Source organism: Chrysochloris asiatica, unplaced genomic scaffold (genome assembly GCF_000296735.1).
Source record: "Chrysochloris asiatica unplaced genomic scaffold, ChrAsi1.0 scaffold00085, whole genome shotgun sequence".
In the NCBI taxonomy this organism is placed as follows: Eukaryota; Metazoa; Chordata; class Mammalia; order Afrosoricida; family Chrysochloridae; genus Chrysochloris; species Chrysochloris asiatica.
In genome coordinates this window covers 3,017,117-3,044,805 of record NW_006408603.1, presented here as the reverse complement: position 1 = coordinate 3,044,805, position 27,689 = coordinate 3,017,117, and the positions used below count along the sequence as shown (strand labels likewise).

Sequence of the window (27,689 nt, the reverse complement as noted above, 5' to 3'; positions counted from 1 at the left end):
AAAATCCAACATCCATTCCTGATAAAATCATTAACAAGTAGGAATTGAAGGGAAATTCCTCAACATATTTAAGAGTGTATATACAGATTCAACAGCCAACATTACTCTCAACAGAGAGAAACCGAAAGCCTTCCCTTTATGAACAGGAGCCAAACAAGGATGCCCTTTCTCATCACTCCTATTCAATATGATGTTGAAAGTCTTAGCCAGAGTATAAGGCAAAAAGGGAAATTAAAGGCATCCAAATTGGCAAAGAGGAAGTAAAACTCTCTCAGTTTGCAGATGATATGATCCTATACATAGAAAATCCAAAAGATTCTGCAAGAAAATTATTGGAACACATTGAAAGATTTAGCAAAGTGGCAGGGTACAAGATCTGTATACAAAAATCAGTTGGATTCCTATATACTAATAAAGAGAGCTCTGAAAAGAAAATTAGGAAAAAAATACCATTTACAATAGCCACCCAAAAGATGAAATACTTAGAAATAAATCTAACCAGAGAAAACAAAAGACCTGTACTAAGAAAACTATAAAACACAATTACAAGAAACTTATAAAAATGGAGGACTATATCATGCTCATGGATGGGAAGACTTAACATTGTGAAATGGCAACATTACCCAAAGTAATGTACAGATATAATGTAATCCCAATCCAGATTCCAACAACATTCTTAAAGAGTGGAAACAATGATCACAAACTTTATATGGAAAGGAAAGAGACCTCAGATAAGCAAAATACTGCTTAAGAAGAAAAACAATGTTGAAGGCCTCTCTCTTCCTAATCTCAAAGTTTACTACACAGCCGCAGTGGTCAGAATATCCTGGTGCTGTACAATGATAGATACATAGATCAAAGGAACATAATTGAGAATCCAGAAGTTAATTCATCCACATATAGTCAACTGATTCTTTGACAAAGGGCCAAAACATATTAAATGGGGAAGAGATAATCTCTTCAATAAATGGTGCTGGCAAAACTTGCAATCCACTTACAGAAGTATGAAACAAAACCATATCTCACACCATATACAAAAAGAAACTCAAATGGATTCAAGACCTAAACGTAAACTCTAGAACTATAAACTTGGGAGCTCTGATACATGGCATAAATTCAATATTAAACATTACAAAAACAGGAGAAGACAAACTAGATGACTGGGACCTCCTAAAAATTAGGCACTTATTTGCTTCAAAAGATTTCACCAAAAGAGTAAAAAGGGAGCCCACAAATTGGGGAAATTTTTTTTGCAACGACATATTAGACAAGGGAGTCATACCTAAAATTTATTTAAAAACTACACCTCCCAAGAACAAGGCAAACAACCCATTTTAAAAAATGGGCACAGGACATGAAGACATTCAGGCAGTCAAAAACATATGAAGAAATGTTCCGACTCAGAACGACCCAATATAGGATTTCAGAGGAATAACTGAAGAGTTTGAACTGCTGACCTTGAGGTTCAAACTAAACTTTTCAGTCCAGTGTTTATCCTACAGTGCCACACCGGATACAAATGAAAAAACAATAAAATATCATCTCACACCAGCATGAATAGCAAAGTTCATAAAAACAGAAGACAAAAAATGCTGGCAAAGGTGTGTAGAGACTGGAATCCTCCTACATTGTTGGTGGGACTGTAAAATGTTTCAACCACTCTGGAAAATAGTATGGAAATAGAAATACCATATGACACAGCAATCCCTCTACTTGGTATATATCTACAAGAAATACGAGGACATAAATAAATACATGTACACCAATGTTAATCCCAGCACTATTCACAATAGCAAAAAGATGGAGACAGCCTAAATGTCTATCAGTGGAAGAATGGATAAAGAAACTTTAGTACATCCACACAATGGAATAATACTATGCAGCACCGAAGAATAATGATAAATTTGTGAACCACCTCATAATATGGTTAAACCTGGAGCACATTATGCTGCTTGAAATTAGTTAATCACAAAAGGACAAATATTCTATGAGACCAGTATTGTAAAAACTCAAGAAAAGGTTTTCATACTAAAAGAAACATTCTTTGATGGATCACAGGGCTGGAAGGGAATGGCGAATAATTCACTGGCTAGAGGGTTGTTGTTGTTGTTAGGTGCAATCAAGTTGGTACCGACTCATAGTGACCCTATGTACAACAGAACAAAACACTACCCGGTCCTGGGCCAACCTCACTATTTTTGCCACACTTGAACCCACTAATGCTGCTACTCTGCCAATCCATCTTGCTGGGGGTCTTCCTCTTTTTCTCTGACCATGCACCTTACCAAACATGATATCCTTCTCCAGAGACTGGTCCCTCCTGACAACATGTCCGAAGTATGAAAGACAAAGTTTGGCCATTCTGGCCTCCAAGGAGTACTCTGGCTCTGCACTTCTTCCAAAATGGATCTATTGGTTCTTTTGGTAGCCCATGGCACTTTCAGTATTCTCCTCCAACACCATAACTCAAAAGCATCAATTCTTCTATGGTCTTCCTTATTCACTGTCCAGCTTTTGCATGCATATGAGGTTATTGAAAATACCATGGCTTGGGTCAAGTGCATCTTAGTCCTCAAACTGACATCTTGGCTCTTCAACACTTTTAAAAGGTCTTGTGTAGCAGATTTGCCTAATGCAATACATCGTTTGATTTCTTGACTGCTGCTTCCGTGAATGTTGATAGTTGATCCAAAAAGAATGAAGTCCTTGACAACTTCTATCTTTTCTCCACTGATAAAAATGTTGTTTATTGGTCCAGTTGTGAGTTTTCTTTACATTGAGATGCAATCCGTACTGAAGGCTATGGTCTTTGATCTTCATCAATAAATATTTTAAGTTCTTTCCACTTTCAGCAAGCAAGGTGGTATCAGCTACATATCGCAGGTTGTTAATGAATCTTCCTCTAATCCTGATGCCACGTTTTTCTTCATATAATCCAGCTTCTTAGATTATTTGCTCAGCATACAGGTTGAATAAATGTGGTGAAAGAATACAACCCTGTCACATACCTTTCTTATTTTAAACCATTCAGTGTTCCCATGTTCTGTTTGAACAACTGTTTCTTGGTCCAGGTACAGATTCCTCATGAGCACAATTAAGTGTTCCAGAATACCCATACTTTGCAATATTGTCCATAGCTTGTCATGGTCCACACAATCGAAAGCCTTTGCATAGTCAATAAAGCACAGGTAAACATATTTCTGGTATTCTCTGCTTACAATCAAGATCCATCGGAATCAGCAATGATATCCCTCATTCCACGTCCTCTTCTGAATCTGGCTTGAACCTCTGGGAGTTCTCTGTCAATGTATGATTATAGCCATTTCTGTATCACCTTTTCAAGACTGTACTTGCATGGGATATCAAAGATATTGTCCAATGATTTCTGCATTCCATTGGGTGACCTCTCTTTGGAATGGGCACAAATACAGATCTCCTCCAATAAGTCAGCCAGATAGAGGGTAGACACATGTTAGTTCAGGAGATGGGGAGGGCAGTATACAAGAAAAGGGAGGGTGGCAGAAAAATGAGGATTGGTGAAAACACAATGAGGTATGCATGGGCTAAAGGAGACAAAGTTAAATAGTGATATATATACATATTTGTGATAGTTAAGGTTTTATGTCAACTTGACTGGATCAGGATTCCGAGTGGTTTGGCAGTTGAGATATGGTTATTCCCATGTGTAAACCTAATTTAGGAGCAATTAACTCTATGATGATTGGCTCTGGGCAGCCAATCAATTGTAAGGATGTTTATTTGGGGGTGTGGCCTGATCCCAATATATTGGAGACACAGCAAAAGCTTGCTCTCTGTTCTGCTTGGGACTTGGGACTCCTGTCTGCCTGTCTGTCTGCCAGGCTCACCTGCTGATCTTGGCTCAGCTGACCACTCCTTGGGAGCCTACAGTTGTGAGCTATTTTCTTGATATAAACTTCTCTTTATATATACACACATATAAGTTTCACTGGTTTTGCTTCTCTAGAGAACCCAGCCTGAAACAATAGTGTTCTGTGCATATATACATAGATTTAAATAGGCTGAATGGGCAAGAGAGGAAAATATATGAGTTTGAAAAAGGATATTCATACATGAATATATACCTTACCTGCAAACAAAACTATGAATATGATGGAGCACAAAGCAGGCAAAAGGATGAAAACTTACTAGATATTATGAAACATCTTAAGACAATGAGTTGATGGGTGTGGGGGCTCAGGACCACAGTTTCAGGGGACACCATGGTCAGTTGGCATAACAAAGCCCACAGAGACAATGTTCTACATCTTACTTTGGCGAGTAGCATCTGGGATTTTAAAAGCTCATGAGCAGCTATCTAAGGTTCAACTATTGGTCTCTCCATGTGCGAAAGAAAAAACAGTGATAAGAATTAAAGAAGCTTGGAATCAATTGGTTCAATGAACTAATGGAACACATGAACAACAGTCTCCATGACTCTGAGACCAGAAGAACTAGATGGTACCCATCTACCACTACCAACTACTCTGAAAGGGAGCACATTAGAAGGTCCTGGATAGAGTGGGAGAAAATGTGCAACAAAACTCAAAATTATGTTAAAAAACAAAAAACTGGCTTTACTGGTCAGAGAGATGCTGGAGGAACCTGAGATTATGGCCTTGGACCACCCTTGAGGTCTGGAAAGGAATCTCACCTTTGTGGTCCAATTTTCAACCAAGTAGTTGATAAGTATATCTACTAACACAAGTGGGGTATGCTCACCATGGAATGGTCAGTCATTCAAAATCAAAAGGCCAACATTTTCTTAAGGACTAAATTGAGAATGGGAAGGTGGATAGAATGCACACGGAGGAAGTGGCATAACTGTTGTTGCATGAAGGGATTGCAATCATTGAGATGAAACGAAGTGTGATTTGTTGAATGAAAACGGATGATCTTGTCTGTAAACCTTCACTCAATTCACAATAAAAAGTAAAAAACAAAACACAACACTAAAATCTATAGCTGTACTACAAAGAGAAAGGATGTTTGTAAGTGAAATCTTATAGGTAGTGTACCTCAACTATCAATAATAAATATCAAGCAACTATACAAAAGATGGACCCATGGTGTGGCACTGTAGGATTAGCAACCAACCACTTGCTCCCCAGAAACCCTATACAGTGTTGCTATGAGTTGGAATAGACTCAAAGGCATGTAACAACATACAAAAGATACTACTCTATCTTCCTACCTTCTTTCTGAAAAACGATTTGACAAAATTGCTGTTACACAACACCTTAAAGGGTATAAAGTCAAAGGTACAGAGTCAAAGATGTAGGGGGGATGTCAGGGAGTTTATTAATAAACATTTTTTTTTCTGGGAAAAAAAAGACATAATACATGTGCTTATGCTTTATGCTACTGTTAGTTGGGCATGTTGTTCCTTTAGCCAACGGCATTCTGATAGATATCATCTAGGCAGGGAAAGATGTTTTTTCCAGAGTTTCTGTGAAATTAGATAATATTATCAAGATTTCGAGGAGTCCTATTGGTGCAGTGGTTAAGAGTTCACTGTCAACTGTAAGGTCAGCAGTTCAAACTCATCAGTTACTCCATAATTTGCTTCCATAAAGATTTAAAACCTTGGAAACTCTATGGGACAATTCTACTCTCTCCTACAGGGTCTCTGAGTTGAAATTAACTCAATGGCTTTTTTGTTTTGTTTTGAATCAAGATTTCATCCAGGAATCTGCTAGTGTAGGTTGTTGTTAAGTGCCATCTAGTCTATTCTATTAGCAACCATATGTATAAGTATCCGAAGACTGACTGCTGGGTTTGAACCATTGACACTTTGGTTAGCAGTCCAGTGCTTATCCGACAGCACCACATCACGAGTCCAGAAAATAAAAACAAGCAATCAAAACAAAAAACAAAACAAACAACTCCAACTGTCTGAGATCAGGATAAATCAGAACAATCCACATGATGTCTGCACTAGATATTATTTCCTTTGTCCTTTTAGATGCAGTTTGTTGTGAGACTTAGCGGTATGGATGACATCAAGGGTTCCCTTGCCCTCTGACTTCTGGTTGGATTTGGCCATTTGGGATGCATCATCAGGCAATTGGAAGAGGGAGGCCAACGAGATATAAATCTTCCAGCTTCCTCCTCAGCTGATTATTTAGGCTGACTGCATCCCTTGAGTGAAAATCATAGACACATGCCAAGCAGCCCTCTCTGTATCCGAGTTTTGGTAACTGTTCCTTGCTCTTGCCTCTACAGGTCTAGGAGCTTGTAGCCTAAGGGTTTCACAAATCTTTTGTGGTTTCCCACACCCTGCCCACATCTTTGTAAAGTGCCATTTGTTTCCTGCCAGGACCCTGGCTGATACAACAGTGTGAATGAAATCCCTGCAACTGAAGCTTGGTCCAGTCTATCAGAGATTTAGTTTAAGCAAGGGATTTCCTCCCTACAGTTAAAAAGAGAAAGAAGTCTACATTAGTAAGTGCCATACTGCAATGTGAAACAATGTACATAGCTCAGAGAAAACTCTTATCATCTGAGGATCAGAAATCAGAGACGGCTATATGGAAGACACAGCATTTGCACTGAGGATGACTAGAATTTTAAAAAGCGATAGGTGAAGGATATTCCAAAGATTGAGTCAAATCAAAGTGTAGAAAAACTCCAGGGGAGTTTCTGAAAAATAGTTCTAGAAGGGACCTAAGATATTCTACTCAATGTTAGATTCCCCTCTGCCTCCTTTTCTTGTTGATAAGTGCCTTAGCACTGGTTCCAACTGATAGCGACCCTGTATAGAGGGTTTCCAAGGGACAGCTGGCTAGTTTGAACCACCAACCTTGTGGTTAGCAGTCCAGTGCTTATCCTACAGCACCATACCAGGAGTCCCCACCTCCTTTACAGATGTGTAAACTTAAAAGTGAGCTTTACTCAAGCTCAAACAGCAAGCAAGTAGCATCCCATAACTCCAATCCTGGTATTCTGGCTACCAGGCTACCTCCTAATACACCCTTTACCCCCACCTCACTTCGGTCTTTCCCATTAAACAGTTCTTTCTTTAGAAGCAATTGCGCAGTTTGAAGCATTCGTATAGCTCAGTAAAGGAGCTCTGGTGGTGTAGTGACTTAAGCATTGAACTGCTAAACTAAAAGTACCTGTTCAAACTCCCCAGCGGCTTTTCTGGAGAAACCTGAGCCAGTTTGCTTCTGTAAAGAATTTTAGTTTCGGAAACGCTCTGGGGGCAGTTCTACTCTGTTCTATAAAGTCACTATGAGTTGTAATGACTCGATGACAGTGGGTTTTATGGTGGGTTTTTTTTTTTTTTTTTTTTTGGCCCATCTGTATCTAGCACAATTTCTATCTGACACAAAGTCATTAGTCACTGTCTTGATCGTCCTCTTATCAGCTGCTAAATGTTAAGAAGCAACTAACCTCTGCCTGTCACGATACTGATAGTTTATATGTAGCTCATTTAATCTTCACAGCAACTTGGAAGGGGTTGTTGTTGTTAACTGCTGCTGAGTCGGTTCCGACTCATAGCTATGCTGTACAGCGCTTCCGAGGTTTTAGAAAACCTCGGGATTAGAAAACTCGATCTTGTGGTTCGCAGTCCAGTGTTATCCTAATTATTTCCATTTTTCAGTCGAGAATTCTGCGGGTCAGAGAGGTTGTCTAACTTGCCCGAAGTCGCACAGCAGTTAAATGCAGAACTCTGCATTTTTACCTTCCATCAACCAAATTCCGAAGTCCAGGCCTCAACGGCACACAATTAACATTTGTTGAATGAATGAACAAGAAGCACGCAAGTAATCATCCGGGAGGTGCCGCCACCTTGAAGCACTGACTCCACACGTATAACAGTAGAGTGGGTTCCACTCAGCCCAGCACAGGCTCCGAGGCTCCGCCCTCAAACTCAGCCTGGCTCGCAAGCCACGCCTCTATCTCGGGGAGTTCGGTCACTCTTCAGATATGAGTTTTCCCTTGGCTCGAGCCGCCGTGCGGAGGGCCTCTCCCGGCTCTGCAACTTGGAGTCCACTACACTCTCCGACCTCCTCTCAACCCACCCTCACTCTCTAAACTTCTTTTTCCACCCCCTCTAAACTTCAGTCATTCTACTGCCCGCCTCCTCACTCCAACCGACCAATAGGTGATCGTTGTGCTCGGTGAGAGTCCTCCCCCTGCCCGCCAGGGGCCAATCCCCGGCATGAAAGCCGAGCGCTGGGGCTCGTTCCCAAGCGCTCAGCCTGTGACGGCAGCGCGCCAGGCGCCGCGCGGCGGGAGGGGGCGGGGTCCTGGATGAGGGATGGGCGAGGGCGGGGGGGAAGGGAAGAGGGAGGAGGAGGTTGCGGCGGGTTTGAAAGCGGCAGTTTCCTGGCAGCTTGGGCAGGCGTTGGTCTGCGCGCTCTAGCTCCGCAGCGGCCACGATCGATCCCGCGACGGGTCTACGCGCGCTTCTGCGAGCCCCCGACGGATTTTTCACGCTTCGGATCTTCCCTGTCACCTCCCCGCCCCCTGCCTCAGCCTTTCCCGCCGCTCAGGCGCGGAGTCCGGGGGCCAGCCTTCGGCGGTGACCCCGCCCGAAACCCCTTCAGGAGCCGCCCGGGGACAATTCCCTTCTCCTTTCTTCACCCCAATCCGGGTGGCCCTAGCGGAGCGCCGCGAGCCGGGAGCAGCGCAGCCGGCAGCGGCGTCCAGGGGGCGTCTCCGGGTTTGGGGCTGCCGGGTTCCCGGCGGGCTGTGGTCGGGGGCTCCTGGTGGCGAGGCCCCCCTCGCCAGGCTGAGCAGGGGCCGGAGCGGCGCCCCGGCCGCCCGCGCGGGGTCTCCCCCATGGTGCAGCGGGGTTCGGAATGTCGAAGACGCTGAAGAAGAAGAAGCATTGGCTTAGCAAGGTGCAGGAGTGCGCGGTGTCCTGGGCCGGGCCCCCGGGCGACTTGGGCGCGGAGATCCGGGGCGGCGCGGAGCGCGGCGAGTTCCCCTACCTGGGGCGGCTCCGCGAGGAGCCGGGCGGGGGCACCTGCTGCGTCGTCTCGGGCAAGGCGCCCGGCCCTGGGGATGTGCTGCTGGAGGTGAACGGGACGCCTGTCAGCGGGCTCACCAACAGGGATACGCTGGCTGTCATCCGCCACTTTCGCGAGCCCATCCGTCTCAAGACTGTGAAGCCAGGTACGCCGGTCTCGCGGGGGTGGGCGTCCGGGGAGCAGGTACCCCTCCCCACTCTGGACTTCTTGTCCCGGGGACTCCTAGACCTCAGGGTGTGCTTGGCACCCGGGGAGGGAGGGGGGCAGCGAGTGGCGGTGGTTATTCCCATTTTGCCGAGGGGAAAACTGAGATCTGACTTTGGCAAGGCTTGCTTTGCAAGTGGTCACAGAATTGCGACCAATTTCCTCAATTTATAGCTCTGGCTTCCCACCGCAGAGTTTTTGACTAAAAAAAGAGCCTTTTTTGTTTTTGTTTTTTTTCTGCTGTCCTTTGTGGAAAAGGTCCTTACGATTGTAGCATTTTCTTTGGAACAGTCTTAACGCATTTCTTACCAGGGAAAAAGGTTCCTACTATTGAGGCTCTTGTGCTAAGGTTAACCACGTCGTGTACCTGGGAGGGCTTAGGCTGCTTCAGTGTTTGCTGTATACCAGCAACATTTCAGACCTGACAGCCGAACTGTACCAGTTAAGGAGGTTCAGGTGACTGGGTACCGGTCTGTGATGTGTTGGCAGAGTGGTGTGCTCTTGCTTGTAGCTGTTGAATAGAATCTGGTTTTTGAAGAAGACCCATGTGTCTAGCCGAGTAACAGCATTTGTAAATCTCTTGATTTTGCTGAATCTTGTTGAAGGGGTGGGTTAAAAAACAACAGCAACAAAAATGCATCCCTGGTGTCTTCTATACTAGTAAGATCTGCTGCAAAGCACATTACGTTTATGGCATACTTGCCAGTTTCAAAGCATTGATCAGCTGCATACAGTGAAATTAATCTGTTAGTATGTTAGTCTCCATGTATTTTGTTATGCATAGAATTGTTGGTTCCAGTATTGGTACAACGTGGTTCTGTTTTTGAGATGCTTGTAGGAGAGAAAATTATGATTACAATGTTATTTTAAAATCTTACTATTTTTGCTGCTATGTTGTACCTAACATAGCATGCATCAAAATATAGTGGACTACTATTTGTGACTTGTGCAAGAAATCAGTCCATCCTTTTACCATAAAATGCTAGAAAAGCCTGGGGAAGAATTTAATGTGTTATCTTTCTCGCTTACTTTGTTTTTTTCTCTCTCAGCCACTCTCTTTGGAAATGTTTCCTTAATAAGTCCCCGAGCTTCATCAGAACTAATGGTTTGAGGTTTCTATATAGATACGTGTGTGTATGATAGATATTTCCACACACACATACTCACATGGCCCTACAGTCCTAAATTAAGATTTTCATACTGCAGACTATTTCATCATATTCAAGTTTATGGGTTTGTGTTTTTTAATTGTTACTAAGTTTTTAAACTTTAGGCATCCTTTTCTGTACTGTATAGTTTTGCGAATTACAGAATTCTTTCTTAACTCAAATGTATAGAGATCCTAATGTGAAGGGTTGTGAAAAATCATTGGGGTTATAATTCAGCCAGTCAGGCACTGTCTGTAATATGCAAAATACTGTACTTACTAGTCTAGGGGCCATTTAGTTCAAATCCCATGAGTAAAGGAATAATGAGGACATCTACATCATTGCCTTGTGTTTTGTCTTCATTAGTCCAGGCACAGATGAGGTTACAGCTGTTACTTTCAAAAATAGGTTTAAAGTTGATAGATGAAGAAGCTGATGTATTTTCAAATTACTGTGATTCTTTTAAAAAAGTGTGGAGATGTATCTGTAACATTAGCTTGGTCTGCATGTTATACATTTGCTCAGTCCTTTTATAAAATTCAAGAAGATGATTCAAAGTTTAGAGTGTGTTTAGTAATATTAGCCCCAACTGTGTAGATTAAATATTTTACTCTCAGAATGTAGTTGATGTTTTTATAGAAAGAATTTTTTTTTTAATCTCAACAACCACAGACACTGTTCTATTTTAAAAGTTTAGTTAAAATAAAAGGAATAATTTGTATTAATGGATGTAGCATATTTTACAATCATTAGTAATACAAGATCTAAATTGTACTTATTTTTTTTAAAGATCTACTCCACTTCAAATATTTCTAAAGATTACTACTACATCTGTGTCATCCAAAATGAATACTCTTGTTTTTAAGCAAATTGTAATTGTTTTTAAAAAGTCATTTGTAGTTTCTTAGTAGTCTCATTGTAGACATTATTTTAAATGACTTTCTTACATGGTATTGCTTAAAAACAACATTTGTTACAAGATGGAAACATTTTTGCAGGTTAAACACAGACTTTAAATGTTAGAAATTAAGAATTTGAAGAGTTTTTTTTTTTTTTTTTTAGAACTTGGTGAGTGATTAGGAACAGTAATAGTATTGTCTCCAGGGGAGACAAAGGTTTTATACTATTATGATTAATTTTGATCTTGACTATACAGAGTAAAGGAGTTTAAAAAGGAACAGCACATTGCTTTTTTCTTTTGTCTAAAATTTGTGAGATAAATAGCTTTTTAAATTTAATAAGGTATTGCAAAGTTTACTTAGTATTCTTCTCTCTTGTCTTGACTTATTGTTAGGTGCCATCAAGTCAGTACTGACTCTTAGTGACCTTATGCATAGCAGAACAAAACACTGCCCCATCCTGGCCCAACCGCACTATTGTTGCCACACTTGAGCCCATTGATGCTGCCACTTTGCCAATCCATCTTGCTGGAGGTCTTCCTCTTATTCTCTGATCCTCCACTTTACCAAACATGATATCCTTCTCCAGCGACTCGTCCCTCGTGACAGTATGTCTGACTTGTTGTTGTTGTTAAGTGCCATCGAGTTGGTTCCGACCCATAGCGACTCTGTATATGGTTTCCGAGGAGCAGCTTGCAGTTCAAACGAATGGCTTTGCAGTCTGGCGCATTAACCCACAGCATCACACCAGGACTCCATATGTCTGACTAGTAACTCTTTATTTGACTATATTCATAGCATATCATTTATAAACTAGCACAGTGTAAGAGTAAAATCTGACCATTTCTAAAAGATGCACTATTAGCAGGAAATGATCTCATAAATTCTGACCAGAGTCTACAGTGGTAGGAGGAGCTGAACTGTAGGCTATGGCTGTTGTAGCACTGATTCATTGTAGCTTTTTTCTTTGCATTTTGCTAGATGCATAGAGGAATCCAGCCAAAGCCAGCACCATCAACCAGATGACTGAACAAAGTCTTTCTGGCTTTGACTGTTATCAGCTTTGATTAGGGGTTTTATTTATTTTTTTCTTCTTTTTACTGTAATGCTTAATGGATAATTTAAAGTAACTCTTTTAAGATTCCTAAGCTGAGGCTTTTCTTGAGAGAGTTATAGAGTTTCTTATTGCTTTACTATCAATGGACTCCTAGTGCTTAGGAGTCAGTACTTTCCCAGCTACTGGAAGAATCTTTACTTCCCCCTATTGCTTGGCTGAACTAGTTCGCTGCTTCTTAATTTCCTACCTGTCATTTATTTTTCTGCATAGAAAAAAGTTGTCTTTTGAATTTGAACTTTGTATTTTCCAATAATGAAGAAAGTTGAACTTTGTACCTCTGGTGAAACTGTTCCATGATGTAGTCCTGTGACCAGGATTTGTTTCTTTGATTTCACTTCAGAGTATATTCTAAAATAATTTCTATTCTGATTAATGACACAAGTATCATTAGTTCTAAATTCCTCCAACTATTAATGTGCAGAGTTTGTTGGAATATATAAATATTTGCTTCTTTGTATACCTTTAAAGGCATATTTTATTGGTGGTAAATTATGTGCCTTTTATCTCAGAGATTAAGTGTCCATACAACAAGAACATGGAATCATTGCCTGCTACGTTATCATGCACACTTTGCATTCATCAACACTAAGTCTCTTACTGGGAGTGTGGTGGCTCCATAAGGTAAGCACTGGCTGTGAACCACAGAGTTGCCCTACCAGTCACCCCTCAGGAGAAAGATGCAGCTTTCTGCTCCTGCAAAGTTTTAAAGCCTCAGACGCCCTAAACAGGATCTATGTGAGTTGGAATCGACTCAATGGTACCTAACGACAACAACAAGGTCTTTTACTACCTAGAGATGAAAGTCATGAGAAACAAATATTACAGGACAAATGTTTTGATAGTGAAGAATAGGATGATTTCACCTTTAATTAATTAATTATTTGTGGTTTTCTCCAGACATTTTGAGAAAAGTTTCCTTGAGATACTTTATGTTTATAGGAAGAATTACTACCCTTAAAATGAAGACTTTGAAAAGACAAGATTTTCAGTAGTTTGGAGGCTGGTGTTTGAAAGATCTGTTTATGGGAGAAGAGACAGAGAGGCAATTTGGTTGCTCTACTTCTCCTTGGGTGGGAGAAAGATGAGGCTTTCTACTCCAGTAAAGATTTACACCCTCGGAAACCCTGTACAGGGTCGCTATGGGTCGGAACCGACTCGACGGCACTTAACAACAACAACTTCTCCTTGGAGAACAAACATTATTCAGAATGTCTTTCAAGAAAAAGTGCTTATTTTACCTTCTAAGAGAAAATAAAAAGTACTATTACTCATACTACCGTTGGCACACATTCATTCCCTCAGCAATGAATGAGTGGTGCACCTACCATGTGCCAGCCCTGTTCTAGCACTGGGGTACAACAGTGAGTAAGAGAGGAGTTCTGTGTTTAGGATGCTCACAGTTGAGTGGAGCTTAGTGATGCCTTAGTAACAAACACCTGTAGTAAGGGTTTACCTGCTTCACTGTTCTCCCAATTTTTAAAACTCTTTTGGTAAGTTTTCAGGAGAAAGATGAGGCTATCTGCTCCTGTAAAGATTTACAGCCTTAGAAACCTACATATATCATCAGTATGAGTCTGAATCAGCTCCTTGGCAGTGGGTTTTTTTTAAAAGTAAGTTTTAGTACGAATTCTGATGAAAACCAGACTAATGAATTGTCTGCATAGCATCCTGTTCTAAAAAGTAATTGTAAAGTTGCATCTTAAGAAGCATTTAGGTTTTCACGTTATTACAAACAGGAGAAACTCAAATACAAACAAAATTATCTTTTAAAAAGCTCCTTAATTTCAAGAGGGAACCTAGATCCAGAGGGCCTGGAGGAAGGTAGAATCTCCATGAGTAGTATTCAATCTGACTAGGGGGGGCTGATGCAATGAAATGCAGACGTTTCTCTTGTGATACAATAGTGAATGATTGTTATCAGGACTGATTGTGAGGGTTGGAAATGTAAAGGTAGACGTTTTATAGCAAGGAGGGTAGTGATTAACTTTTCAGTCTAGGAGCGGAGGTCCCTAGGACCATCAAGGGAGAAGAACAGAGAGTGGGACCCTACCCAGAGAGGCAGTGATGCCTGAAATGGAGCCAGAGATGATGATGTGGAGCGATGGAGCAGCTGGAGACTTTAGATCCAGAGAGGGAAAGCGACTGTGTGCTGAAGACCTAGGGAGTATGGGGGAAGGATTGCATGGAGGGGATTGTAACCATGACAATGAGACGATATATACGATAGAATGAATGTAAAACTAATGTTCTCCCATGTAAACTATCACATAATTCACAATAAAACATTTAAGGAAAAAAAAAAAAAAGCTCCTTAATTACCCATGTTGTTGTTGTTAAGTACCATCAAGTTGGTTCCAACTCAGCAACCCTATATAGGGTTTTCTAAGGCTTTAAATCTTTGTGGGAGCAGAAAGTCTCATCTTTGTCCTGTGGAGTGGCTGGTGGCCTTGAACCACCAACCTTGTGATTTTCAGTCCAATGCTTATCCGATGGAGTTACCATGCTCCCCTTAATTATCCAGAAAATACAGTATTACAGCATGTTAGGATGAGTCCTACGTATCGCATTTCCATCCCATGTTGCAGCCAGTTGCCGTAGTTTGATTAAATACCGGTGGTGGAGGTGGTGTGTTACCAAGTCAGTTCCAATTGGTAGCGATTTGTATAGGCTTTCCTAGGCTGTAAATCTTTACAGGAGCAGAAAGCCTCATTACAGGACCTTTTTTTTGGTAAACAAAATAATGCTTCTGGCATTTATAGTCTCTTGGCTCCTTTTTGCAGAGATTTTTAAGCACACGTAATTATTTTTCTTGCTTTAGGGAAGTTTTCTCATAGTTGTTCTGATTGGGAATTACATATGACTGAAAATGGTATTTTACTGTATGTGATGACATTTAACAAAAGTAGACTTGGCTTGTGAGATGAAAATGCTATACTGGGAGGAAGAAAATAGTATTTTATAAATAAATGGTTTATTTTCTGAACTTAATCATATATAATTAATCTAAGTTGGCTTAAGGAGCTCTGGTAGTGTAGTGGTTACGAATCGGGTTGCGAACCTTAAGGTCAGCAGTTTGAAACTACCGGCTGTTCCACGGGAGAAAGATGAGGCGTTCTGCTCCCATAAAGATTTACAGCCTCGGAAACCCTGTACAGGGTCGCTATGAGTCAGAACCAACTCCACGGCACATAACCAACCAAAGTTGGCTTAGTCCCCTACCCCCAATAAATTAACTTCAAAAATTCACTTTAATGTAATACTCTTGGAAAAATGTTACTCTCAGCATATGTTTACCAATTTGTAACAGGTATACTGTGATGTGTAACTTAGATCTCAGCAGGGTAGAAGTCACATGTTATTATCTGTATTTTCTGTAGCCAATGACAGAAACTCTACTGAGACTAACTGAAGCTAAGAAGACAATGCATTGGCTTGCGTACATGAAAATTCAGGCATAGATCAGTAACAGTTATATTGCTGTCTCAGATTATGGCCTCCAGGTCTATTACTGGGTTGTTTTCCTCCTGGGCTGGCTTCCTTTTCAGTTAGGCTCTCTCAGTGTAACAGGAAAGGCTACTTTGAACCCCCACATCATAAACGGTTTGTAAAGCTCCACAACGTCTTTCTTAGAGTACAATAACAAATCTCATGCAGGAACTCTGGCCCTATTCCCATCTCCTGGATCAATTACTGTGGAGAGACGGCAACCAGGTTCCATGATGGACCAGGTCTGGGTGGCATGTCCATTTGCAGCTGGGTATGGACAGCACAGTATGATTGATTCTGAACCCAAACCTCAGGAGAGAAGGGAGGGGCAGTTCCTCAAAGGTGGGATGCTGTGGAGACAGCTCTCCAGGAAATAGCCTCTTTAAAAACATTTAATCTCTCCTACTCTGCTGTGCTCTGGTAGCCTAGTGGTTACGAATCGGGCTGCGAACCTCAGGGTCAGCAGTTCGAAACTACCAGCTGTTCCGCGGGAGAAAGATGAGGCGTTTTGCTCCCGTAAAGATTTACATCCCCTGTACAGGGTCACTATGAGTCGGAACTGACTCCATGGCACATAACAACAACAACAACAACTCTGCTGTGCATAAGGTCGCTATGGGTCAGTACCGACTCAGTGGCACCTAACAACAACAACACTCTGAAGCTATCAGCAGTACACAATTGTCATCAAAAAAGAGATACTGATTTTTTTTAAAGTTGTCAAGCTAGTACCTTAATACATACAATTTTAAAGTACTGATTGTAAGTTTCAATTTTTATGTTTTTTACATCATACAAAATTTTCTTGATCAGCACTATTTATTCTTTAATAGATAGAATACTTTTGGGGGGTCATTTAATTATCTTTGACACTGAGAAAACAATTATTAATCTAGTTAAACAATGTAGTTTCGTAAACTTAATATTAGTCTATCATTTTGGAAATGAAAATTTATACTACTTGCAGTGCAAATTGTTTGTTTTTTAAAACAATGGTCCTTAAACATAAATTGAAACAGCATCATTATCACGCTCATATTATTTATGAGGGTTCTCTAATAATACCTTTTAACGATGATCTCATAGAAGTTATGCATAAACCCTCTTCTGACTCTTAACTTTGAAACACTACTTAAGTATTATAATGTGGTATCTGCTTAATCACCAAAAAAGTTACTTGTCAGACATTGTAGAATTTGACCACCTTTGTTTAAGATTTTCGTGTCTTCACTAGGCAACAAGAGATACTTTGAGTAGAGGTAGAAAATTGAAAGGGAAGACTGTGCTCTGAATGTTATGTCATACTATTTTTATATTCTTATTACTATATTCATGGCTTCAACTCTGAAGCCATAAAAATTTGAATATCAGCTTTCTTTTTATGTATAACCTACACAGTATAAGTTTTACAGTTTTTCCAAGTGTTGTAACCAAGTGTTGGACTTTTAACCAAAAAACCCCGCCATTGAGTGGATGCGGATTCCTAGCGACACTACGGGACAGAGTAGAACTGCTCCTTAGGGTTTCCAAGACTGTAATCTTCACGGGAGCAGACAGCCTCATCTTTTTACCCCTGTAGAGTGGCTGGTGGGTTTGAATACTAACCTTGTGGTTAGTAGCCAAACACTTAACCCACTCTGCCACCAAGGTTCCTTTGTTGTTGTTAAGTGCTGTTGAGTTGGTTCTGACTCATGGTGAGCCTGTATAGGATTTCCAGGGAGTGGCTGGTAGATTTGAATCTCTGACCTTGCATTTAGCCATCCAGTGCTCATCCTACAGCACAACACTAGTACTCCTTTTTTTATTGTGTTGTTACGTGCTGTTGTTTGATTCAGCAACTGGGGCTTTAACATGTGATCCTATAGTGCCACACCAGGAATCCTTTGTTGTTGTGCCATCGAGTCGGAACCGACTCATAGTGACCCCATGCACTGCAGAACGAAACAATGTCCGATCCTGGGCCAACCTCACTATTGCTGCCACACTTGAGTCCTTCAATGATGCCACCTGGCCAATGCATCTCGTTAGGGGTCTTCCTCTTTTTCTCTGACTCTCCACCTTACCCAGCATGACATCCTTCTCCAGCGACTGTTCCCTCCGGACAATGTGTCCAAAGTAGGAGAGACAAAGCTTAGCCATCCTGGCCTCCAAGGAGCACTCTGGCTGCACTTCTTCCAAAATAGATCTATTGGTTCTTTTGGCAGTCCATGGCACTTTCAGTATTCTCCTCCAGCACCACAACTCAAAGGCATCAATTCTTCTACGATCTTCCTTATTCACTGTCCAGCTTTCACATCCATATGAGGCTATTGAAAACACAATGGCCTGGGTCAGGCGCACCTTAGTCCTCAAGCTAACATCTCTGCTCTTCAGTACTTTAAAAAGTTCCTGTGCAGCAGATTTACCCAATGCAATACGTCGTCTGATCCTTTAGTGACTATTAAATGTTGGTACATGACAATTGTGAGAATGGTACAGGACTGGGGAGTGTTTGTTCATATGTATGTCTCTGTGAGTCAGACCAGGTTCAGCGACACTTAACAACAGCAACAAGTGAATGTTACATGTTGGTAGGTTATTAGTAAATACACTTACTTATGTACAGTAAATACATAATGTACTTTATGTAAAAAGGATCAATGGAATTATATGAATTTTGCAAATAAGACTCATAGCACGGACTTTTGGATTAATTTATGTCCCTTTAGAGGTCATTAGACCATGCTTGAAAAAGAACTGCTTCTGGAAGTCGGTTCCAACTCGCAGCCACCCAGACAGGGTTTCTGAGATGTGATTGGTGATTTTGAACTACTGACCTTGTGGTTCAAACCGACCTTGCAGCCCAGTGCTTATTCTGTAGCACCGTACTAGAAAGCCTGTTATAGAACTAGAATTCTCACAAATTAATTTGTGTATTAATTAAGTCATTGAATCTCCTAAAATAACATAGTATCTCTTTCTTCTGCTTACATAACTATATCTTAACCCAAGTTGGTAGTTTTTGGCAGAAGAACATCTGTCAAAATATTACTGAATTTTAACTAAGGATTCTATTCACTAATTTCAGTGTTTACGTTGGAATGCACATGCTAATGAAAATCTTAACTTCTTGTAAACAGTTACATTTGCTAACTAGAACTGTCTTAAAACAATGTAGTGCTGATGAGTGAATGATACTTCATCCTCCCTTTGGTGCAACTCTTTTAAAAGTTCAGACAACCTTGTTCTAAGTCTAGTAGGCATATTCTGATCTGGGGACTTGTTCTGTTAACACTGCCAGTCACTTACTGAGAAACAACCATGTGCCAGGACATTGCATACATCTCATTTTGTTTATAAGCATGTGTGGCTGTATAAAAATCTTTCTGTAACGAAGTGTAGATATTGTTATTCTTTATGAGTGTGGCATTATTATCTCTCTTTAACTATAAGAAAACCGGTTCAGAGAAATTAACACACTGAAGCTCAGATGAAGAAATGAAGAAGCTGTCTGTAGATACACTGCTTATGATGGCTGAAAAATACCTGTATTACTTCCAGTCTCTCCATCCAATGGAAAAACTCTACACTTCTGAATTGTCTGAGTGGGTTTCAAATGTGGTCAAACCTTGGGCAAGTACTTAAAATAAGAGCTGCATTCCTTGGTTCTCTTTTTAAATAAAGTTGTTGGTGGTATAGCTTATCTATAAAATGAGCCTTCATGATAAATAGTTATCCCCAAGAATTACAAATGAATTGGAACATTAGTTTTAATTCTTTCTACACTTGTAAGATAATTTTTCAGCAGCTATATGTAAAAACAGCTCAGGTATTTTACAGGTAAATAAAAAATACTTGTGAACGTATACTTGATACTGAAAACAATACCTTGTTTTTGTGGCTTGTTTTGTCCACTTGCTCTATAATTCACTCACCAGGAATGTGTTTGTAATCTTTGTTAGCACAGTTATTTTGAGACAAGTAACCTAGAACATCAGGAGCCCTGGTAGCATAGTGTTACCCAAGGTCAGCAATTTGAATCTACCAGCCGCTCCTTGGAAGAAAGATTAGGTTTTCTGTTCCCGTAAAGATTTACTGCTTTGGAAATCTTATACAAGTTCACTATGAGTCGGAACTGACTCCATGGCATACCAACACCACCACCATCACCACCTATAAAATGTTCTGGTGAATAGGAAGAAATCATTTTGGAATTAGGAGTATTTTATAAGTATGCAAGGAGCCTTGGTGACAGTGATTAAGCACTTAGCTTCTAAGTGAAAGATTGGCAGTTCAAACCCACCAACTGCTTTGTGAGAGAAAGATGAGGCAGGTTGGTTGCATAAAGGTAGCAACTTTGGGAACCCTGTGGGTTTAATTCTTCTCTGCCTTGTTGTTGGGTAAGTGCCATTGAGTCAACTCTGACTCATAGTGATGCTGTACAGCGTTTCCGATGAGCAGCTGGTCCGTTTGAACTGCCACCTTTTGGTTCACTGGCCATTACTTATCCTACAGCACCACACCAGGAGTCTATATTCTGCCCTGTAGGGTCACTATGAGACAAGATGGCAATGGGCACCCTGCCCCCCCCCGCCCCCCCCCCCAATAAAGTATGAAGACTCCTTTCAAAGTACTTTGTTTAAATAGAATGTAGCCAAGCTAGATAGAAGAAAAACTGGTTGTTTTCAAGTAGACTTTCTTCTTCCAGGCTTCAGGTATTACACAGTGAGGAGATCCTTTGAAGAGGCAGTTAAAGCAGGTTGTTAGAGTATTGGCACCACTTCCTCTCTTAAGTGTTTGTACAGCTATGTTTTCTGTTTGGGCTTATAGTCAGTCACTCAGCTGGAAGAGGGACCATAGCAACCCAACCAATCTCTTTAGTTTGCAATAAGTTGAGATTTAGCAAGGGCAGATAACTTTGTTCAGAGTCATAGCATGCACCTGGCAGAGCTGGAAGTAGAACCCAGGTAATCTGGTTCCTTTCATTGCTTTGTCTTCTAGTTTATGTGGAAACTTAGTGAGAAAAGAATTAGCCTGTTAAACATGTTCTGTCTCTTTATGAACTCTGCATTTTTTTAAATTAAGGATAATGCAGAAGACTCAGAGTGTTAGGTCATCAGCATGCAACAACAGTGTGATTGGAGGCAGTGCAACCCAGATGCTAGAGCACAAGAATGGATTTTAATCATTATTACATACCACAAAATTTCAGGGCATTTTTTTTTTTTGTCTTACGTAATGGGGTAGCCTATTGCTAAGACTGAAATCATCACAAAACCGTTAGACAATATATAGTCATTGTTGTTGTTAAGTGCCATCAAGTTGGATACGACTCATAGCAACCCTATATAGGGTTTCCAAGGAGTGGCTGGTAGGTTTGAACCACCTACTTTTCAGTTAGCAGTCCAGTGCTTATCCAAAAGTACCATACCAGGATTCTTTTGTTAGTATAATTGCCTTATATATAAGTATCTGTTCTTGTTTTTCTTTGAAAAATTATTTTTCCTACCAAATAGATATTTTACAATTCTTTCAGTAAAATCCTTCTGAATGTTGTTATTGTTAAGTGCTGTCGAGCTGGTTCTGACCCATGGCAACAATACGTAGGGTTTCCAAGGAGTGGCTGGTGGGTTTAAACTGCCAACCTTGTGGTTAGCAGTCTAGTGTGTATCCTATAGCAACATACCAGGCCTCTCTCTGTGTGGGATGATACTAAAAGTCTGTGTTAGAGTTAACTAAACTTTTAATTTTTTCCCCTGGCATGACAAGAAGACAGTTGGAGGAAGAAGGTCATTTTTAGGGTTAGGGAGTGCACAGATACGTGGTAGATGACCCTTCAGGGACTCTTTTGATTCATGGCCCCTGAGTTTTGTCTGGTTTGAATAAGTGTTGACATAACTGAAGGGAGGAATTGTGCTTCTGCTGCATACAGGACGTAGATGTCTGAGACCCACTGAGCTGGCCACAGCAGAGAACAAAGGCCTAGCCTGGGTGAGGAGCAGTGTCTGGGAGAGATTGGATATTCATTAGCTAAGACTAATGCGTATAGTGGCGGTCTTGCTTGCATTTTTTGTATGTCTATAAAAGAACAGCAAGAGCATAAACATGAAAAATCTTTCTGCAGTCTACCATATATATACTCCTTGGCAGGTTCAGTCCAGGTTCAGTGCAGGAACAGGAAAGGATATAATGCAGGGGATGAATTGCTTTGATAATCTTTCAAAGGGCGGGGCTCTAGGCCAAACCTCTGAGAATGACTTCCACATGCCTTAGAACAAGCTGCTGTGGCAGCTACCATCTCTGCTACAGTCAACAAACTGGGAATCAGGAGGTCACCACTGAAACTGTGGAGTTAAAAAAAAACAAAAAACACTACTGTAGCTGTGATCAAGGGGACATCAGACACTGCTGTCACCACCATATTCTCTTAATGGCCATGAACGAGTGACTAGACCCTAGAACGTTGAGTCTGGTCCTTGCTGCTCCTGGCATCCCTCTGGACACTGGACACTGGTATGTCTGTGACCTGGTTTGCTAGCTGAAAAACAGCTAAAAGCTATGGGCTGTTGGGGTTTTGCTTTACTTCTTCCTTCCAGATTTGTGTCCTGAATCTCGATGGTAGAATCAAATTTATATTCACAACACTAGCTATAAGGAAGTCTGAAAAGTAGCATTCTTGGAATGAGGAGGTGGATACTGAGTACCAGCTGACCCTTGCCTGAACGCTCATCTTGGTGAGCATATAATTCTAAATACAGTTTAACCTCTGCTTGCAAACCCATTGTTGGTCAGGGCTTCAAACCAGTTCTTCTTGGTTCAATTGTGGCTTTTGAAACAAAACTGGAATGGACCCGAATTTGTAAAATGTAGGTATACTGATAAAACCAGAAGAGGAAAAATTATGGGTTAACGCCCTACTAGAAAGTTTATCTCCCTTTTCGAAAACAAGGGCAGCATAACAACCACATCTGTCTAACTTAGAGTCAGAAACAGCGGTACTCTGCTCAAAGATGCTAGCTGGCTGCACTCTACCCATTCCTGGCAATGACCGAATGTCATACATCAAACTTCTAAAAGAATTCACTGTGCCTCCTCTGAGTCTTCAGTCCAGGGGTTCACTCTGCAATTTTCCACATTCTGTTTATCATTCTGGTACACCCACATTTTAAGGAGCTCTGGTAGCATAGTGGTTACGAATCAGGCTGCTAATTTCAAGGTCAGTAGTTTGAAACTACCAGCTGTTCCATGGGAAAAAGATGAGGCTTTCTGCTCCTGTAAAGATTTACAGCCTCGGAAACCCTATACAGGGTCACTATGGGTCAGAATATACTCAATGGCACGTAACAACAACAACAACAACACCCACAATTTATAAATTTGGGTCTACTCTGATTTGGCTCCATCGACTATGATGGAACCAGTTCAAACCAGTTCAAAATCCTTACCAGTACAAGTCATTACTGTCGGTGCCTCTTTGTGAAATGACCTTTAGGGTTAATAGACTTTTAACATCTCCAGTGACTTTTTGTATTAGATTAACTCTGTTGCTGAAGCATCCACATGTGATATCACTTGATCTCATCCTTCCCAACAAGCCACAGGCTTCTAGGTCAGGGAGGATGCATCAACCATTGGAACCAATTCATAGGCAATTCAACAATCTGTGATTTTTGTGGCTTAAAAAATGATAAATGGGCCAGTAGGAACCTTTCCTGGGATCTGAGTTAAGAAAAGAAGGAAAGCAATTCCAATTAGTAAGAACTGGTAAGAGTGTTGACAGAAGGATTGTGCAGTGATACTCTGGAGCTGTCCTATGCTCATTTTTGAGACTTAAATTTTTGGAATTATGCAAGTCAGTGATTCAACTCAGTCATTATTAAAATTGTTGTTGTTGGGTACCATCAAGTTGGTTCCTACTCATAGTGACTTTTTTTTTTTTTTTTAAGGTTTTTATTGTGGATTGAGTGAAAGTTTTCAGGGCACATCATCGGTTTCACATTCAAACATTCATATACCTTGTTTCATTACATTGATTATAATCCCCTCCACATACCATCAGTTAACAGAGTTTCTATCCTCTTTAGCTTTTTTTTTTTTTTTTTTTGGGTGGGGGGAAAAACTTTGCCTTTTTGGAATTTACAGTCTCGGCTTTTAGGGAAGGTTTTTACATTTATCTGTGGGTATCCAGGGCTCATGTATGGAATCACTAACCAGCATAACTGAATAATCAGATAAGGGACATTTTGCTATGTCTGCTAGGTGGCTAAAGTCTGATCCTCTGAGCCTATGGTTTGGATGGTCAGCAACGCTTGGGCCCACAGTGACTTGACCTCCTGACCGGGTCTGCACGGTCTGCATCAGATTCTTCCTTATTTATTGTTTGTTTAAGGGACGCTGCCTGTCTTAGGTGGTCAGTGCGAATTCCTCAGTCTTACCAGTCCTTGAAACTCATTGCAGCATGGCAATGGCTCTGTCTTAGGTTGCCGAGGTTCCACGTGATCCTTGCCCGTCTCTGGCCACACGTCCAGCATAAACAGCTGCCATCCGAAGAAGGCAGGGAGGGAGGAGATCGGCTGGGGACCTCATAGTGACTTAATGCACAACAGACTGAAACACTGCCCCGTTCTTCTCCATGCTCACAGTCGTTGTTAAGCTTGTGCCCATCACCGCTGTCACTGTGCCAGTCCTTCTCATTGGGGGGCATTCTCTTTTTCACTGACCCTCCATTTTACCAAACATGATATCCTTCTACAGGTACTGGTTCCTCCTATAACAGGTCCAAAGAATAATAGATGATGTCTTTCTAGCCTGGCTTTGAAGGAACACTCTAGTTGTACCTCTTCCAACACAGATTTGTTTGTTTTTCTAGCACTCCATGGTATTTTCAGTATTCTCCTCCAACACCATAACTCAAATGCATCAATTTTTCTGTGGTCTTCCTTATTCACTGTCCAACTTTCACATGCATATTAGGTGATTGAAAATACCCTGGCTTGGGTCAGGTGCACCTTTGCCTTCAAACTGACAGCTTTGCTCTTGAACACTTAAAAAAGGTCTTGTGCTGCAGATTTGCCTAATATAGTGATACTTCATTCAATTTCTTGACTGCTGCTTCTATGAGTGTTGATAGTGAATCCAAACAAAATGAAGTCTTTAACAACTTCAATCTTATCTCCACTTATCATGATGTTATTTATTAGTGCAGTGGTGAGTATGTTTGTTTTCTTTACATAGAGGTGCAACCCATACTGAAGGCTATAATCTTTGATTTTTATCAGTATTAAAAATTAAGTTGTATAAAATTACAATGAAATAAGCTACATCAACAACAGAGGTAATAAATACTCAAAATTTTTCACTTCTTAATTATTTTACTAAGAGACCTGGTGGGGCGCTGTAGGATTATCACTGGACCCTAAGGTGGGTTTGAACCCCAAGGTCGGTGGTTCAAACTTGCCAGTTGCCCCTCCTTGAAAACCGTATATAGGGTCGCTATGAGTTGGAACCGACTCAATGGCAATTAACAAAACAGCAATTATTTTGCCACATTGTGCATTATATCTATTATATCTGTATGGCAGAAATACTACCTAATGACATGCTACTGCACATCTCTTCCCAGCTCTGCGTTCAGTGAAAGTCACTGCGGGCTCTGGTAGGAGTCGTTATTAGCATTTACTAAGCATAACACTGGAGTTCTAGTGTGGCACTGTAGGATAAGCACTGGACTGCTAAGATCAGTAGTTCAAACCCACCAGCCACTCTGTGGGAGAAAGATGGGACTTTCTGTGCTTATAAATATTGACAGCCTCAGAGACTGGGTCACTGTAAGTCAGATTCAACTGCATGGCAGTGAGTTGAGAAGCATAACACTGGAGTCCTGGTAGGGAACTGTAGGATAAGCAAGGTTGGCAGTTCAAACCTACCAGGCACTCCTCAAAAACCCAGAGTCACTGTGTGTCAGAACTGACTTAACAGCAACAACAAGAACAAGCATAACACTGGTTGTAGGAGCGGGGAGGGAGAGTCAAGGTTGGAGAAATCATGATAAACCATGTGCCAACTGATATGATGGGTGAAGAAACCAGAGTAAGCAGAAAAAGCTGATGCCTGAAGAAAGTCTTGGCAACCCTGTGGGGCAGTTCTACTCTTCCGGAAGTGTCGCTATGTGTTGGAATCGATTTGACAGCAGTGGATTTATGTATGCATGATGTATTTATGTACATACCTGTGTTTATCAAGAGTGTGTTCAGTGGTTAAGAGTTTCTGGGATAGAGCCAGGGGTAAGGAAGGTAAAGAATAGTAGGAGATGCGTGATACATGAAAATTTCCATCTTACACTAGAAGCCGATTAAAACTCTATTGAAGGATGCCTTTTATAAAACTTAAAAAAAAATTCTGTGCTATTTTTATGCATAAGCATTACGCAGATTACTGTAGTTGATTTACATAGGGAAGCTTGTTACCATATACATGTCCTAAGCCTGAAGGCTAGAATTTTGGGGCGTAGGTGGTACCTTACTACTGTAGCTCCTGCCTATGCCTTTAGGGACTGTTCAGGTGAAAATTATAGAGCTGGGCTGTCTGTGTTTGTAGCTCACAACCTCAGCCTTCCCTGCTGCCTTTGATCACCTGCCCTTTCTCTGTTCATCTCTCCAGTTTTGTTTTCCCTTTACTCTGATTGCTTCTCCCACGCTTCTCTGCTTTCCAAAGGGAAAAAAAAAAAAAAACAACAAAAAACTGACCTTGTATAGATTCTGCTAGCCAATTGCTGTGCTCCTTAATGTCTCCATTCTGGATTGTCCAATCTCAGGGGGGTCAAGTGTAATTTTAGGATGGCATTCTTGTCTTTCCTGTTATGTTTGCCCTTGCTTAGATATTCAGGAGCAGCTCTTTACCCCTAGAACATGTGTATATGCGTTTTTCTATTTATAGACTTGGAAATATTCCAGAAGCCTGATCTTAAGATAAATAATATTTAGTATTTATTTGGTACCCTTGAGTTAGAGGTTCACATTGGAATATTTTTCATTAGCCAAACCACATCTCTTTTAAAATCATCTTAAAAAAGAATAGACTGGAGAAAGCTTATGCACTTTGAAAAGGCAATAATCTCTTAGGATAGTATCTTGCTCACTGAAAGAAGGAAAAAATGTCTATTTGTGGTATATTAATCAGAATCAGCTTGACCATACTTAACAACAACAACAATCCACTGTTAAAAGTGTTATAATAATTAGGATGAGAATTTCATTAGCACTTTTAATTTTTGAGAAACCCCTTATTAAAGTAACAATATTGGAATAGTTTATGATGGTAAAAAATACTAAGTGATCCAAGTATAATTGGGTTATTGCCAGCTGTTTGCAGATGTTTCACTTCATAAAGTACTATTTTTCTTCATTGTGTCACTGGTGGTGACGCAAGGATCTATGCAAATGATACTAAAAGGTCACACTCATCTGTGGTCATTTTCCAGGTCTTGGGCCCTTCCAAGACTAAAGGAGATATCAGAATCTTCTCTGTGCTTTTGTGGAGTTGTCTCAGTTTAAACATTGGGACAGCCACACTTAGCAATACATAAATTTACTGCTAGAATCCATCATTCCTGAATGACTAGGTGTGTAAAAGTACTACAATGCTCACAAACCACTTGGAAAGTCCCTTTCTTGTCCATAGTTTTTACATCAGGAGATGTTGTAGGAATCTTCACTGGAGGGAAAAAAAGGGCATCTGTTTAATTCTTTAACTTCTGTAACTAAACAGAAACATAGGATTCAATACATGCAATTAGTTTTACTTTACATGCTACGTTTGTGATGATACTAATAGACAGAATTAAAATTATTACCTGCAA

The 27,689-nt window shown here is 40.8% G+C and overlaps 1 protein-coding gene across 2 annotated transcripts in view; it reads left to right on the top strand.

The window, feature by feature from the left end:
* The first annotated feature begins 8,828 nt into the window (after positions 1-8,828).
* MAGI3 (membrane associated guanylate kinase, WW and PDZ domain containing 3) overlaps positions 8,829-27,689 on the top strand; it is a 300,568-nt gene continuing 281,707 nt past the window's right edge. For both annotated transcript variants that reach the window (XM_006865901.1, XM_006865902.1), the window contains exon 1: positions 8,829-9,144. In XM_006865901.1, the coding sequence (XP_006865963.1) occupies positions 8,829-9,144 (316 nt within the window). The remainder of the gene's footprint in view (positions 9,145-27,689) is intronic.